The sequence below is a fragment of the Larus michahellis genome, chromosome 16, assembly GCF_964199755.1.
Source record: "Larus michahellis chromosome 16, bLarMic1.1, whole genome shotgun sequence".
NCBI lineage: Eukaryota > Metazoa > Chordata > Aves > Charadriiformes > Laridae > Larus > Larus michahellis.
Genome location: NC_133911.1, coordinates 7,526,461 through 7,544,004, shown reverse-complemented (window position 1 = coordinate 7,544,004; position 17,544 = coordinate 7,526,461). Strand labels below are relative to the sequence as shown.

Here is a 17,544-nt window from a genome sequence, read left to right as displayed (position 1 = left end):
GCTTTTTCAAGCACCAACAGGTAGAAAGGAGGAACGGGTGGTTTGGCGCACAGCACGCAGCCCTTCAGAATGTCAGTTTAATTTATTCTGATCATTTCAAATAACAATAAAAAAAATCTATGCCAGATTTTCCAGTGTACTGAACTGTCCCTACAATGGAATTATTCTCACTCCATCCATAAAGTACAAGCAACGTTTGCACTCTTGGTTTGCACTGCAAATCTGGTGTGTGCACATGTTGGTATTTACATGGATGGCAGTACACTTTGAAGGGCTAATTTAGTATCTTTGCCAAAAAGCCAGACTAAGCTTCCAGTCCTTGGCATATCATGCCAAGATTTCTAGATCTGAGGCCTCATACATCCACGAACAAAGAGCAACACAGTGAAATCCAGTTCAGGCTTTATAACAACGTAGCCTTTATCCTTCAGCCTGATACTTCTCACCTCTCACATTCTGCTCTACATCTGCAGATAACTGGGGTGTTTGTGGTTAGCTATCCTCATATTTTCCATGCCATCAGACAGAAATGAATTGCTGTGGTTCTGGGGCATGAATTAAACCCAAGACTCTTGGCTCTGCAAATGGATTCATGACCTTTCACATGTCAAGAAAGAAGCACACATTGCTAATAAAAATATCAGGGGAGACAGTATGAATTGTTGTCTGACTATGTGAAGTTTCATGCTATAAATTCAAGCATACCCTCAGAGGCCTCAGAGGATCTATTCTTGCTTTCCCACAAGCCAGAAGGTTTGTTTCCACGCTCCCCATCTGAGCTGGCTTTACACAATTTCCCCGCCTTTGCCCCCTTAGATCCCACTATCTGCTGTCATTCTAACATCATCAAGCAATTTCCTGCCCTTGGTGCTGATATTTCTCCTTCTCCCCGCTCACCTTGGAAAGGAGGGCAAACCCCATCTCCCCTTCACGCTTCTCCATCATGACGGACATTAGCTGCTGCCGTTCCAAGGCAATGTGCATGGCCGTATCCCCGTCCTCATCTTCAGCATTGACATCACTGCCTTCGCTGACCAGCAGTTGCACCATCCCTACATGTCCCTGGATGACAGCCAGGTGCAGCGGCGTCTGGTTGCGGTTGTTCTTGAGGTTGACATCACAGCGACCCTTGAAGAGAAGAATTGCATCAAATACAGTGAGTTGCTGCTGCTGAGTTTGGCTGAAGAAGAGTGCTGCAGCTGTGGTGCTTGTTGAGGCCCCCTATCTCAAGTCCATCTTTGTCAGGACAGCAGTATGGAGCCCTCCAAGACAGCTACGTGATCCAGCCCTCTGTATCTTGGCCATATGGCCCACAGACCACAAATATCAAGGAAGGGAGATTCAGAAGCCAAGTGCCCAATGCACACACAGGTAACATCTACCTGGTGATCATTTGGATATGACGACTCATCACTTCCCTGACGAGGCCAGGTCTAGCGCTTACTTAAGACTGAAGAAGAAATAACCTGCGGTAAACACGTCAAAATATTTTGTTCTGCATTCAAATGGAATACATGCCCTCAGATATTCTTTCATGAAAACGAAGAGCGAGAAACCCACCACAGAACAACCAGTAGCTGGGTAGCTTCAGCGTTCACCTGGAGTGAGGGAAACTGAGCTCTGACCTGTCCCTGTGAGGTAGGGAAGGTTCTGAATACAGATCTACACGCTCCTTAATGAGCGGGTTACCAGCTACTCTGAAATCTTTTCCCTTTACTAAGCATTTCCCAGCAAGCTCTAGTTCCAAACCACTTTGTTCTGGCCTGCAAGGTGCCCCTCTCCTCTACTGCCAGTGCCAAAGGAAAATACCCCCAGGAACGCCAACCCCTGCTCTTCAAAGTCTGGCAAACACCACCAGCTCTTCAAAGAGACAGAGACGTTCTTACGAGTCCAGCATTAACTCAGTAGTGTGTAGGAAATGTGGGGTTTTGGGAGTGGGACAGATGGGAGTTTTTGGTGGTGGTAGTTTTGTTGTGTTTCTTACCTCCTTGATGAGAATTTCTGCCACTTCTTTGTGATTATTGAGAGCAGCAAGGTGCAAGGCAGTGAAGCCATCTTCCTTTTTGGAGTCAACCAGCTGCCGAGCTCTTGCTAGAATCTTCTTTATGGCTCTGGAACATTGGAGGTCAACAGAGATGGAAGAGTTACTTTATCAGGAAAGAAAACAATGCAGAAGAGACAGGCCTGCCTCTTCTGCTCAGTAGTTATGGATGTTCATGTTTTAATAGGCAGCACCATGAGTTGGCAACGGTGACGCAGAACACGCCCTCTCTCTCACAGACTGAATTACAAGAATAAAACAAAAGCCCTCAGTTATCATTTAATAAAGCAGGGTAAACTCACGCTGCTACGAAAATAACGAGCAGATTTATCCTTGGAAGAATTCCAGAGGTTCTCAGTTAGACACAGTCTTTTCAAGTGCTGTTTACTACAGTCCTTCTCCAGTTCTTCCATGTGCGAACCCAAACATCTACGGAGACTACCCAGAAGCAGACAGAATTCCTACCCAAGCTAGGGAGGTATGAGAAAGGTGGGATTGGGAAAGCAGGCACGCAGTTTCCCGTGAATGCATGAAGAAGGGCAACAGCTATACCTACCCACATCTAAACCCAAGAAATGTGTCACCAACCATTTCCTTCTTAGCTATCTAGAACTACATCTGCTGTTCAGACAGCAAGCAAGAGTTAACACCTGTAAAAGCAGTAAAAATGAAAAGAAGGTCACTTACAGCTTGTTGCCTTTTAGAGCAGAATAGTGGAGCAGGTTGAAGCCTTGACAGTTCTGGACAGTGAAGTCTATGTTGGGTACTTCAGTGAGAATCTCAATAACGACTTTGTAATCTGCAGTGATAGCATAATGCAGGGGGGTGTCTCCCTGGGAATCCTACAGGAGGATACCAAAGCACAATACGGGTTACCAACCTCTGGGTGTCAAATGGAGCAGCTCACCCTGAGGGACAGCTCAAGACAAGATATACTGTCACTAGGCCGCACCAACTCCAGGCCAAACATCACTGGCATCCATAGCTGTTTCATAGCCTTTGTGAAATCATTTCCCCAGGGCTTGAAACCAGCTGCTGAGCAGACAGCTGCTAACATTCCTAACTAGCTTTGAGAGACTGACCCAGCGCAGTCGAGTCCCGTCATCGTAGAAGCACACCCTAAAAAGCGGCTGGGTCCAATTCACCATCACTGCCCTTCAAGTTCCTAAATGCCAGCCTTAAAACCCTCACCGCTCCTTATTGCTGGGAACAGGAGTGTTTCAGCAACACATGTTAGCAGCAGGTCAGCTCTCCCTGGAAGCCCGAGTCCAGCACAGCAGAGAGTGCCACTACATTGAGCTGAGCAGACCCACGACGGTGAAGGGGCAGACCCAAACCTGGAATTTCAGAGTACTGAAGTTACGGGAATACTTCCCCTGCGCAACGCACAGTAGCGCATTTTAAGAGAATGACCTTCAAATTCTATGAAGCAACAAATGGTGTAAGACATAAAGTAGCACCTCCCCACCTCAGAAAAAACAAACAAAAAACCCCCAAACACCCCCAAATCTCACAAAACCCCAGACTTACTGGGAGGTTGACATTACAGTTGAGCTCACAGAGGGTCCGCACCACCTCTGTGAATCCTTGGCTGACAGCAACGTACAGCGCTGTGCACTTTGCATTATTTAACAGGTCCGCGCTGGCTCCTTTACTAATAAGCACACGGGCAACCTCAGCTTGGTTTCTGATTTGAAAGCGGGGAGAAGACAGATTAGGTGTGATGCTGTGCAGACAGGGAATTCTTCCTCCTTGCACAGCAACAGAACTTCTCGGGTTTTGTGTTCTCTTGACCTCATCCTACCTCCTCTTAGTATTACAAAAAAAAAAAAAAAAAAGCAGCAGCCCACAACAAAACCTTCCTAATTGGTACTCTAGAATCTGCTCTCCCTTTGCTTTAAATCAACAGGAATTTCCTGCCCTACATGACGAATTCTTCCCTGGTAACTGACAGTACAATTCAACTTTTCATCTTGCTCTGGAATGTATATGCACTTACAGAAACCAACCAACCAACCCACTCCCCCTTCCCCCTGAAAAAAAAGTAAAAAATCTAATCATCAAAAACGCCTTATCACTTTTGCTGATTCCCCCCAAAATTCCTAGCATGGAGACTGAGTTAGGTGTGGAGGCTCCATCAGCCACACACCCTTCACACAGACCACCCATGTATATCTAGAAACGTCCTTTTGCAGCCCTTTAGGTCTTGTATCAGAGGTAGCATGAAGAAAGATCTCCTACCCAAAAGCTGCGTAGTGCAGCGCTGTATCCCCCTCTTCATCCCTTAGGTTGACGCTGGCATGCGCCTGCAGCAAAATCTTCACAACATCCAGATGCCCCTGATACGAGGCAATCTGCAGGGCAGTTCTGCCCTGGTTCTTTGCGTCGACCTACAGGAAGGGCAGAGACACAGCAGAGAGCTCGGTTAGGAAAGATTTTGCCTTGCGTTCGGGACTTCGCTCTGTTCTAGAGCAGGCCCAGCAGGGTGGCAGTCACCACCTGCAGAACAGCTGCAGGCTCAGTAATGCTAAGCAGAATCCGTGCCCCGTTGGCTCCGCTTTATGGACATCAACCACAAGGCTGACCTTGTCCCAGGATATTTCTAAAGGGGAAGGGGATGGCACGTTTAGTCAGGAAGGGAGGAGTGAGCGAAGAGAGCTGGAAGCCAGGGTTCTAATTGCAGCTCTGATGCCAAATGCCTCTATGCCTGCAAGCAGAATACTTCTTGACATCTCTGCCAACAATTCCTTTCCCAACAGGAGAATGCGTGAGGAGATGAAATTAGCTTTGCTTAAGGCTTTGAAGATGCCAAGTCCCCATTGTTCTATGTTACTCCAGGTACTTTAGTGGGCAGAGTGGCTGGAGGGTGTACCACAGTGTTGAAGTGCTGCAATGAGATTGTTTGAGAATTAAAGTGACCGAAGAACGAAGACAGGCTGTATGAAAGGCAAGAAAAAGGAAAAAAAAAAAAAAAAAAAGGAAAAGAAGCTACTGAAATCAGTGGGAGGCTAAGGAGAAGAGATGAAGGAGCTCGCAAAACCTCAGTGGATTGGCAAGGAAAACAAAGTTTTTTTCGCTGCAGCTGGTTCTATGCAGCAGTCAGGAAAAGAGAACAGGCAAGGCTTCCCTTAATTCACTCGCGATGCTGGGTGAGTCACTTGGGCAAGGAGGCATTAGAGGCCACTCTGTTATTCTTCCATTTACGCAACAAAGACAATGCTGATAAGCTGGAAAGTCCTTGGCAAGCAATTCCAACTTGCACTACTAAGTGAGCCTCAATCTCGCTGTATATAACACTAACAAAAATAACGAATTTATTAATATAAATATTAGAGTAGAAATAGAATATAGACTAAAAATGGCAATATAATAAAAATAACTAATAACATAATGGATTCCTGACTCTTGGCACTTTCTTATCTGGGATAAATTCAACAATTCCAGGTATTTGTCTATTCCTCCCACCTCCAGAGGCCCCGTTAACTTTGTAAATAAAGAACTATAATAAATGCCAAACAACTAACCGCTAAGTCAGCTTCACAGAGGTTCCTTCAGAACAGATCCTCGTTTTCCTGGTTCATGCATCTAGGTGCTCCTGCCAGCCATGCAGACACAGCCTCAACAAAACCTATGTTTTGTTACTAATGGTTTCCAAGGACACTGCTGAAATACTTTGGTTCTCCTTTTTTAACCTGTTTATAAACCCTCTATCCCTCACTCAAGGAGTCTGAGCCTTCAAACTTGAAGGAGGCAGCTTGAAAGAGCAGTGATTTGAGTAGACATGATCCTAACAGTTTGGCACTCTGCAAGCACAGAAACTGTAGTCAAGCCCAGTTCCCTGCTCCAGTCAGACATGAGATAAGACACCGCACAGACGTGCACAGTATCAGGATCTGGGCAGCTTTTCTCTTCCCTGATTCCAACAGTTCCATTTTGCAAGGTCACCTAAGGACAGGCACGTTCAGCCTGACACAACCCATGGCTTGCTTTCCAAACAGAGATGAGATACTTGGGCATCTTGCTACTGTTTTCATACAGACAAATACCTCAGCCCCTAATTCTACAGGTGCAGCGTCCATACAGAAAATCTGGGAAAAGCTAGCTTCGGAAACATGCTGTAAGGACTTAACTCTGGTTCAGATTTAATGCCACAAACTGGAGCCATGAAATACGCACATTTAACACACAAATTTAATCCTAAATTGCAGCAAACCAATTTTCCAGCAGTTAGGAGCTAATACGAGGTCTGAAAAATCTATTATTTTTCTCCCATCCTTTTCCCTACATGACTACAAAATTTTATGACAGTGCTTTAAAGAAGAGCAACAAAAAGTAACCATTCAGGATGTCTTCAAAACTTGCCTTGTCTGGATACTTCTGAAGGAGCTCCCGGACTTTAGCCACGTTGTTGAGCGCTGCACAAATGACGAGGCACCCTGCGTGCTCTGACTCTGTCTTCTGGGACAGCAGTTTCTCCAACACAGTGATCAAAGTACCTGGCAGGAATAAGAAAGCGCCAGAGGTTAAGAGCAGCAAAGCACATGTATACATGTGCACACTTGGCAGAGTACAGCTGTATAACCGCACTACGGGCCTGCTGTACCTCTAATGTTTAGCTCGCACAAAAAACTACAAATTTGTGGCTTATAGAGAACTTCGGCTTTACAAGCCTGATGTTTTAAGAACCCAAAAGACACGAGAGCGTGCTACAGGAGACCAACACAGAAAAATCACTACTAAAAGGCAAATAATCTGGAGAGGAATGCGTGGTTTTAGAAAGGATGCTGCAGGGAAGAAATACAGGTCCTTTCAAGTGGGCCCTCTAATTACAGACGTTTGAGTGCTTGAGAGGACAGAGGTATTAGTTCTCCAGACAGAGCAAAGTTAAAAAGCTTGGGCTCATATGGAAGTTCTCCCCAAAGTCTAACTTGAGCAAACAATTTAAGACCCATCTACATAGCAAACCAAAAAAAAACCCCAGCAGATCTGTCCTCTCTCCTGCATGATCCAAACATCCAAAGGACATAAGTATGGTGAGGCTACAAAACATTTTATGAGCAGATGTGCAAAACAGACAAAATGCCCTCTACACATCATGTGATCCCAAATTCAACTTTGGGGTCGACTGGGCAAAATAGTCATTGATTTGACAACACTTTCACAGAAGCACCTGGGAATACTTCACAAGCGTTCAAGAATTGGTATCCTCCTACAGCAAATGCAGCAAGATGGAATGGGAAATTGAGACAGATCAAGGCAGAAGCAAATACTGAACCCAGGGCGGTGCTACGGTTAGCATTCACGAGTCCTAAATTCTGTATTTTCCTGTTAAGACCAGCTTTGCTTCCCCAGTTAAGGCACAGCTTGTTTTTGGAGCTCCATCCAGGGAAGAACAGGCAGCTGGAGTTTAACACCGTCCAAAGAGCGTTGCTGTTGTTACAGCAGAGCAACCATTTCACAATCCCTGCCAGATCAGACATCTCTGTTCTCACTGTCTCACTTTTTGATTCCTTTGCGCTCTCTGTTGTCATGAGGTTTGCTTCCTCATCTCTCTGGTAGGCTGTCAGGCAAGCCGGGTTAAACGTCCAGGACTGCCCTCCAACCGACACTCGCAAATCGCCATCCCCATAGACTTTGATCACTTTGCCGATGTGCCCTAGGGTCTGCAACGGAAAGAGAGAAGTGATTTTTAAAAGGGAAGATGCAGCATGCTTTGCATCTCAGAACCAATGCAATACTTCTAAGAGTGGTTTCGCAGGCGGCACTCCTGCTGTGTGAAAAGAAGCACCAGAGTGACACACTCGCAGACAGCTCCCACTTCAAGGACACCAGAGGGTTCTCAGCAGTTTCTCTATTAGTGGTTTTACATAAGAAGGGTTTCCCAGACACATTACGAACGTCTGGAGAGGAAGGTGGTGAAACAACAAAACATGGTGTGAAGAACCCTGAGAGAACTGATATAATTGGGACTAGGAAAGGTCTCCTCTGTGCATTTAATTGCTCCTGGAGGCCACCTGTATCCTGCTTTTTAGCCATACTGGTCTGATTAGACCATTTTTCCACTTGGACACCTTCCTGCCTCGTTCCAGAGAATTAGGGAGGGCGTAAGAGGACTGGTTTACTTTGGTCAGTGAAACCTCTTATCTGACTTACTGGTAGCCAAATCCTTTGTCGGATTCCCCATCTACCCGCTGTGCTTTGGGTGCTGCAGTAGGGTCGTATTACCGTTAGCCAATAGCACTAGGCAACATTTATTTTGCAAGGCCTCAGCAGTCCCAGAAAGGTCTGTGCACTCACTGACCAGCAGGAACACTGGAGGCAGTGCAAGCTCAGTCACTATTACTAATTGCTTGGGAAAACTGGAAGTTACTGGACTGTCCTGGAACTGGCGCGCACTCACAGGTGCCATTTCATCTGTCCACTCCCCATGACCAGGTTGGAATCGCTTCACTGTCTCCATATCATCTATCACCCGGACAACATCACCAACCCAAAAGGTGTTGAGCTACAAGAAAAAGAAAGTCATAAGCTTTTGGGGGACGAAGCTAGAAAAAAAATAAAAAAGCGATTAGCCCCTCCACCCCCACCCTCAAAAAACCCAACCAAAAAAGAAGCCCGTCGACTCAAAACCCAAGGCATTACAAAACATAAGTACGGCTACCAAGAAATCTGTAAACACTGCACCGCAAAAGAAACATAGTCCAAGGGCTGGGGTATTTCTGTTTTAAGCCAAGTGCACATTTAAGTAGGAAAATAATTTGGGACAGATGATTTTCTTCTTTTCTTTTTTCTTCAAACCGTTTATAATTAATACCAGTGGAAAGTACACATGGAACTTTCCTTGGTCCATCTCCTCACTCTGCCCGACTTGGCACTGGAGATTTTAATTCACTTTAATAAGTGAATTACCTTCAATAAGGTAATTCAGAAGATTCAGAAAAACAGATTCAGAAGTTGAATCTGTTCATTATTTAAAACAAAAAAGGGAAACCATGTTTATCTGCACTGGTAATTTGCCAGATGCTCCCTCTGCTCACTGAGCTAAGGAGGGAGCACTGTCAAAACACACTTTTCAAAGCAGACTAATTCTGCACAAAACAGTCTGACACTGCATTTTCCATCCATATTGGAGTTTTTAGCATTGCGACCTTGTTCAGGTCTTTCAGAATTTTGTAGTCTTCCAGCAGCTCCTTCTATACCTATTAGCCCTGTTTCTAATCATCCACACTTCAAGTCCTCAAATCTCTGGGGAAAGCCAGAGCTATGAGCTTTAGAAATGCAGAGGCAAAATTAGAACAGCTGGATTAAAGACGGAGGTTATCCAGAAGAATCAGAGAGAAGCGAGACAAAGAAAGATGCAAAAAGAAGAATAACATGAAGACACAAGAACAAGGAAGAAAACAAAATCAAAGGGAAATGATATGGAAGAAGGTTCATTACAGATGAAAAGTAGCTGCAGAAGGATGAGCTACTGTAGGTCTACTGTTAGCGCTCTTATCAAAGAAGCTGAAATTAAGAAACGGAATTTACCTTAAGGACTTACAACATTTGAAATGCAAAGGTTCAGACAGCCTAGTAGCGCAACTCCCACTGTCTGCAACCATCTGTCTTAGCTCTGCTGGCTTGCAGGACAGTCTGCCTAGAACTACTGCGTTTAGAATAGCAGTATATTTCTTCGGCACTTGCTTGAGACACGTTGTGTCCTAACGCGGCAGGCTAAGTTGACAGCTATTCCCTGCAGCATTTCTAGTTCTGGCCAAGCTCACCTACCAGCACCTACCTTAGTCAGAGCTCCAGGATGGAAAGTCCAGCGGGTTTCACTGTTGAACTGGACCCTCACGTCCCCTCTGTCCGTGATTCTGTGCACAGTCCCTGTCTGGCCAATGAACTTTTGATAGGGGGAAAAAAAAAGTAGGGGAAACCCCCTAAATAAATCACATTGCTTAATAGTGGGGAAAGCAGGCACCCAAGGCATAGATGGCTAAATTACCCACCATTTCCAATTAACAGACCAACAGTGCTCCCAAACCTGCTTTAAATGAGATGCAGTCATTGTTTTTATGCAAAAGGAGGGAAAGGCTGCTTAAGAAGCTCCTCTAAAGTAGCAGCATGCTGGGGAAAGGAGGGTGATAGGAATACAAAGTGTGAAAATCCTTGAAAAAGCAGCACAAATTGTCCTCCTTTTTCCAAATGACAAAGGTGGGCAGAGACTACAACATTGTTCTGCAGCATAATACCAGTACGGCATGCTCCGACAGGAAAGAAAAGTGGGCACAGTAGAAGAAACTACAGAAACCAAAGTATAGTTGTGTAGTGCATTATCCTGTGACTGTTGATTCTGGCAGGTCCTGAGCAGCTGATAGTTTTGAAGCAGACAAAACCTACTGATTTCTGAGATGACAGAAAGTTACCGTTTCTCTGTTTAATAGCCCTCTCTACACCTGCATTCACCAACAACAGGAATTCAGAAGTGCAGAGGTTTAACAGCCTAGCAGACTATGTTACCTACACAGCAACATTCAAAAACTACAGCTTTGGGGATGAAGGCTGTAGCTGGAATAAAAAAAAAAAAAAAAAAAAATCACGGCTCTACCGACAGCCTTCTTCAAGTTCATGCCAGAAGACTGTAAGTCCCTGCCTGCCAGGCTCAAAAAAGAGGCCGATGCTCAGCTGACAGATTTCCACATTGAAACTGAAATGACATAGTTTGTCTTGACATTTTAAAGTCTGATTTCAAAAAGACCGCTCACCTACAGGGCAGGTTGGTCTAGGATACATATATAACGTATCTTTATAATTTTATAGCACTGTTTCACATACCAAGGCTTCAGACAGACTCAAGCATAGCAGGCATTCGGGTCACTTGTGGCTACACACTTCCCTCTTTCTCCAAAAAGCTGCTTTCATGCAAGTTACTAATAGAGGCTCAGAGACAGGTCTTATTACTGTAATGGTGAGTATCAAAATGTGATTTTGTCTTGCAGTAAATCTACTGCACAACAGCAGTACTGCTTTCTTCAATATATGAAGGTAATGGAATCTATTTTGGGCAATATCTGTCAACTATTAAAAGCCAAGAAAGTTGACTTGAGAAGAAACAAAAAGCACAGACCTTTTAATTTATACGGCAAATTTATTCATTTAAGCTGTTATCATTTTGTCTGAATGTAAGCCCACACCAAACGTTCACAACCCCCTGGAAACTTACTTCCATGACAGCCCCTACAGTAATAGGTGTCATTTCCATCTTTACTTCCGCTACTATCTGTGGTTTTTTAGACAACAGGTGACAATAGACTGATAGCTCTTCAAACCAAAGACAAGACAACAGGCTAAGGTCCAAGAACATCATGTGGGCTGAGAAATTTTAGCCCTGGCCAGGGATAGAGCCCACTGTTGACAAAACACATAACTTTCATTAATAGTAATGCACAGTACAAAAGCGGCCAAACAGGGAATGGATCCAGAACTCCAAGGAAGAGATCCACAGGTCATTTAAAAACAAACCAGCCATTAGCTTTTTGCACTGGCTTCCAAGACCTTTGAGCAACTCTTTTGACCCATCATAGACTCTTGTAAATTATGCAGGACTCCCCAAGGCAATTCTCATACAACACAGATTTATCTGAGCCTAAAACGAAATTTGACTCCAGCGTCCTATCACTAAAGAATCTGCATTTGTGATTCAGTCAACACAATATAAATATAGAAGATAACATATTATACAAAGATTTCTGGTAACTTCCTAGCCAGTGCCTACTTCTGCAGTCTGAGACAGTGACTGATACATTAAAAAGAGAACAGGAGCGAGCAGAAGCATACCTCAGCCATTTTAGGATTCCAGCCACCATGGCCCTCCTGCATCTCCCGCAAGATGTCGATGTCCAGCAGGCATTTCACTTTGTCCCCGTGCTGGAACGGATGCCTGTCCGTGCTTTCCTTCCTCTGCAGTTCAGCTGGTTTTCCTGAAGAGAAGAATGACACCACCCACATACATGCAGGATGCAATAATTTTGTGTCTCATTTGGCTTTGTAACAAGGGTTGCAAATTAACATAGGCTTAATTGGGGCAGAACGGTGTAAACCCCTTTTTTCTACTGTGGAGTATGCCCTACGCGCTCTATGGGGCAGCAGTACGCAGAGAGATCAGGAGGATTTAGCTCTATCTGGATACTGATATGGGTTAAACATGAGGTTGCTCTAACAAGACACAGTTTTGTCCCTTCCCAGAGGGGAATGGCTTTGAACGATGCCTCTCATGTCATGTCAGACATCAGTAGCTGTTCTTAGCAATTCAGTCACCCACAACTGTTGTTCAGCAGACACACCCACACAGTACTTAAAATAAGTCCAAGATCTTCCACAGGCAGCCACACAGCTTGCTTTGCTGAGAGCTTTACCCTCCTAAGCCGTCCTGTGTAGCGAGAGGCCATATCCCTGGAAATAAGCTCTCCATCCCTTCCCTTCCCTCATGCTCTTGCCCAGCTGCTCAGGGAGAGAAAAGGAGAAAGACCTGATTCTGCTGCTGCAAAATCAAGGACAGACCTCGCTGTTTTCCTTCAGGGGAGTAAAAGATGGCCCCTGCACATCATTAAAAAAAAACCACAACTAAATTACACCTTAGTAAAAAAATGCCACAAGTCCAAAACCACAAGTAGTTTCCTTGGTTTCATTACAGTTAAAAAGAAAGGTGGATTGCAGCAAGTTACCAATACAGACATCACCCTTTTCCATGACTTTTCCTGATCTCCCTTGCTGGGCAAGTATTTGGCAGCTCCACTCTCAGAAATCTCCCTTTTGTCACGTTCCCCTTTAACACACTTTTTTGGTCCACCAAAACAATAATATTTGCCCTCTAAAGGCACAGAGAACACCAGCTGGACCACTGCCTGCCTGAAGAGCACAAAACTTCGGATTAACGACACTGACACGGGGTTGAATTCTCTGCTGACAGATGCAGGAACGCCCAAGGGAGTTTCATGCATTTGCAGCAGCAAGAAGTTGCCTTGGCAGAAGATCCTTCCTTGGGATACAGCTGTGGGCATCTGATGGTCTTACACAGTCGTACCACTGAAAGGCCAAACTATTCACTAACCACTCTGAAATAAAGCAATATGTTCACACACAGGCCGTTTTTTGTTGGTTGTTTGGGTTTTTTTTAAATGGTACATATTATGTGGGAACTTTATCAAACCACCTGCTGATTTTCTGTCTTCCAAGCAAAATGGCTTTAGTGCCACGACACGGCAGCGCGAATCAGAATTTCTCACCAGAAGACTTGTTTGTACACACCTAATTTTGGGAGATGCTCTTTGTAGTAAAAGCCACCAGACGCCTCCACAGTACATTTTAGGTCGACTTTTCCCTTGTGTCCAACTCTGTAGACATTCGTGGTACCGTCAGACCACGTGACGCTGGCCACGCTGCGCCCGGTCTCTACGTCCCAGCCACGAATATCAACCACACGTCCGATTTTACCTTCGCCACCTGAAGGAGAAAGAGGGGTAAAAAAAAAAAGCGTCCAGCTTGCATTTTCACTGAGATCAATATTCAAAAACTCACCTGACACCGGGATGTTTACTGAGATGTAATTTAATGATGTTTTTATCTTAACTAAGTAAAAAAACAAGGAAAAAAACTTGTCAGTTCTCCAACTATTCACACAGAGGAGTAGGAAGAGGGCCAAAAAGTCAATAGCTGGGGTAGATGAAATTCTGACAGGTTGCTGCCAGGAAGGAGTTCTGTGGGACCCTACAATAAGCCAGCTTCACACACGGAACAGAGCACACAAATCTGCTTCTCTGTCAGCATACTGCTGCCTGAAGCTCTGCCCTCCAAGTCAAGTGTGCTTCATATACACAAAAGAAGGAAATAACACCAAAATAAATTAGGTGGCAGCTCATACAACTTCCTCACAGCTTGCATGATTCACCTCGATCTGCAGAAGCCACAAGAAATCTCGTTAACCTTTTAATTAGGGAAATTAAACTGTGAGATAGCTCAGTTTGACCAAGTAGGAGAGAATCTCTACACTGAAGTCCCTGAAAGCCAGCCAGCTGTCTGCTTTGGAATACAAATATGGAAAAGCTGAATTCTGTGTAGAAGCAGCCATTCCTCCCGGAGTACAGAAACACTACGCAGCCGGGAAACACACAGTGTCATGGCACCACACTGTGGCAAGATAAAATCACAGCAGCGTTGTAAAGCCCACCCAAGGTTGTTAATCTCTCCCCAACACTGGCCAGGTGGAGAAACATCAAGTGAAGTTTGTTCCGGTACTTCTCTTCACCTGCCGCCCAAGCAAGGATTACTATTGAAACAATCCAGAACAATCCAGGAGGGTGTATTTGTGAGCAGGTACATCTGGCTGGGCACACGGGATGCACACCTCATCCAAGAGACAACAGTCGGTCAACACCGAACCCAGTGACAGGCAGTCAGAACGTGCAGGTTCCCCACCTCACTCTGCTGCCAAGTCACTGTGTGAACTTGGGCAAGTCCCAGCAGTCATCCAGTGCTTTCCCAAACAGGGACAGCAACATCTGTCTCACCGGGCGGACAGTGAGCTTCTAATTGCCTGCAAAGTCCGGGAATTTAACAACTTAAAGAAGTTAACTTCCTCTTCCAACTGCAAATCTATCTAAAAAGCATAATAGAGACAAACTAGTGGGCTTTACTGTCAGTTCTATCAATAACAAGAACACACCTTTAGAGGGCTGGTCTGAGAATCAGAAAGTCTCAATATCTCTTGATTTTTACTGTAAGAAAAATATTTTTTAAATCCTGTCTGCTTTTAAAATTTCTCCCGAGAAATGGCAGGTGGATCCCGGTTCTGTACACAACTCTCACTGCAGCCAGTTACCCGATCAGCACTCCACCCACACGATATTATCCATGAAAATACAATTTAAGTTAACAAAAGCATTTCTGAGCACCAGTGATAAAAGAGCTTAGTGTTTGTCTGTTGCAGCAGGGATTCAGACTGAAAAACAACAAAAAGTAATCTCGCCCCATGCCCTGTTCAGATGCTTTTCTCTGAGGAGGGCACTAGCTTCCGCTTCCATGATGTTTGGACTCCAAAAAATGGTAGCAAGGAAAAAATATGTATTCAGTGAAGGGCTGAAGCGACTGAAGAGCTGCCAGGGCCCACCCTGACCACAGCAGGGAAAAAAAGTTACTTACCAGGACCCTATTACAGAGTTTGCAAGGTTATTGATTACCACTACTTATATGTTACTTCCTTAAGTGGAAATAGTGGATGTGTTAGTGCCACCAGGAAGCTAAGTTCAGAAGGGGAAAAGGCCGTGGAGGGGGGCAGCTCTGTCCCAGCCAGGGCGGTACTCATCAGAGACCAGCTGGGTGGCTGGCCTTACGCTTCTCCTCACTTGTCCTGCGCGTATAACTGCTTTCAGGTCACAACCATTGTAAGCAACACAAGTCTCAGACATGTAAATGTTGATCTGATCTCAAAAGGACGGATAAGCTGTACTGAGCATAAGCTTCCTTTCCTCTCAGACCCTGCAAGCATCCCTGTCCTCCACTGAACCCAGGGCCGCAATAAATGGTGGAGTCAACATTGGAAACCTTTGGAATTACAACTTAATTATTAAGGGGAAAAAAGGAGCTGTAAATATTACAGCGTGTACAAGGCTTTGGAATAGAAATGTACAGTAAAGCCTCCTTAACCCTGTAACGCTACACAGAAATCGGTACCAGTGAATTAGACACAGCCATTACACTCCAAGAGCCGCTGTACAAAAGGCATTTTTGTCCCTTTGCAATTTCAGCCTGAAGTTACGACTCATACTGAAAGCAGAAACCATTCTCCAGCAACCACAGGAAACAGTTCTTCATTAATACCCCGCGTGAAACACTCCTTATAGATCATTTCTCTTCACTGTTTTTAAAAGTGTCCAAATAAGGATATTCCAAAGAACTCCAAAGGAAAAAAAGAGTACCGTGCACAGTCAGACACACCTTATTCTCCCTGTGAATGGAAGCTTTTTCAGGAAAAGATGGGTCATTATTTTCTTGTAATGTGGCGTACATTTATAGTTCTATACAAGATATTCCGGGATGTTCCCCCATGAGTTTTCACATCTATGAAATAGGAGCAGCAAAACTTCCCTCCCACACCCCTAATGAATGCATACAGTTTATGTCACAGATGTTTTTAAACAAATACAAGAAAACAAATAATATTTAATACTCTAAGGAACAGCAACCTGCATCATCTGAACAGCTTCCCTAGAATGTACGGCTCAGCACATACGTTTTCTAACAGCAATTTGGCAAAAATAATCAAATAAAAACAATAAAAAACTTGAATGGTGTTTTACGGGACGTCTCAAAAGCAGCTTACCATCCTGGTTACCCCACTCCCAGTCGGGGCCACGGACCACTTTAGCTCCCTGGAAAGTGCCTTTCAATGTGATGCGAGTCAAATTCTGCCGAGGACTCACTAGAACTCTGGAAAATAAAATAACAGAACACAAATTAATTTATTGTTACTATTCACCCTTTATAAGGCTCTGTTCCAACTGAGGTCTGTCAGACGAGGAACAAGTTTGCCACACTTACATACAGGAAAATGTGGCTTGAGTTCTGAAAAGCATGTAAGAAGGAAGAGAAAACAATAAAAGAGTTGAACAGGGTCTTTGATCCTAAAAGCCGGTCTCCCCAGGAAGGTCAGAACACTTAGGCACTGTTCCACTGACGGCAGAAAGACAACTAGTGAATAATACACTGGGCTAAAGAAGACAGTTTTATCTTCAAACATTACCAAAAAACGTGAGACCCATAGTGAGCTTTAAAAAAGTTCTGTGTTTCCCTCGACTGTGAGATGCAAATAACTGGGAATAGAGGCTGCTGTGAGCAGGAGGAACAGGCACACTTCAGTGACAGTCTGCCGGGACAAACATGCACCTACACACGAGCGGCAGGACTGTGGTGGGGTCTCTCTCACGTTGTTAGACACCAGAAGCTCATCTTCCTGTCTCAGGAAGTCGAACACACAAAAATACAACGATTCAAAACAATCACATTCACTCACATGCCTAGCTGCGAAGGAGAAAAAGACCATCCTTCTTTCAGAACTTCAAGGGGGTTGTGCAAGGCAAAAATAAAATCCAGTAGCTCCAAAGAAGAAAAAAATCCCCACTCACTCTATGAAGTGCACAAACCACAAACTATATTAGGGCAAGGCAGCTCACCGAGGACCAAGTGTGATTACCCTGAACGCATGCAAATTAATACTTTTTAACATAAATATTTACCAACACCTGCAAACGAAAATCATCAAAATCTGGCTTTAGCAACTTCACGCCATTGCCTGCATGGAGCAGGGGGAGCCCTGCTACAAATACCATCAAGCAATCCTAAACATCGTAACATGTCAGTTTTCACTGCCGGCTCTGCCACTAACAATCCAGGAGGACACCCAAGTCGAATAATACAAGTCTCAACACAATTAAAACATGTCTTTAAAACAGAGCGGGGGGAAA

The 17,544-nt window shown here is 44.5% G+C and overlaps 1 protein-coding gene across 5 annotated transcripts in view; it reads right to left on the bottom strand.

Moving 5' to 3' along the window:
* Positions 1 to 17,544, bottom strand: part of MIB2 (MIB E3 ubiquitin protein ligase 2) — a 49,660-nt gene that overhangs the window by 6,618 nt on the left and 25,498 nt on the right. For 3 of the 5 annotated variants that reach the window (XM_074560826.1, XM_074560828.1, XM_074560827.1), the window contains 12 exons: positions 16,404 to 16,510; positions 13,334 to 13,528; positions 11,864 to 12,006; positions 9,822 to 9,929; positions 8,442 to 8,546; positions 7,542 to 7,704; positions 6,404 to 6,537; positions 4,283 to 4,431; positions 3,572 to 3,728; positions 2,729 to 2,883; positions 1,985 to 2,111; positions 898 to 1,128 (listed from right to left, as the gene is read on the bottom strand). In XM_074560826.1, coding sequence (XP_074416927.1) covers positions 898 to 1,128; positions 1,985 to 2,111; positions 2,729 to 2,883; positions 3,572 to 3,728; positions 4,283 to 4,431; positions 6,404 to 6,537; positions 7,542 to 7,704; positions 8,442 to 8,546; positions 9,822 to 9,929; positions 11,864 to 12,006; positions 13,334 to 13,528; positions 16,404 to 16,510 — 1,774 coding nt within the window. The remainder of the gene's footprint in view (positions 1 to 897; positions 1,129 to 1,984; positions 2,112 to 2,728; positions 2,884 to 3,571; positions 3,729 to 4,282; positions 4,432 to 6,403; positions 6,538 to 7,541; positions 7,705 to 8,441; positions 8,547 to 9,821; positions 9,930 to 11,863; positions 12,007 to 13,333; positions 13,529 to 16,403; positions 16,511 to 17,544) is intronic. The other 2 variants (XM_074560830.1, XM_074560831.1) reach the window with 1 other exon arrangement.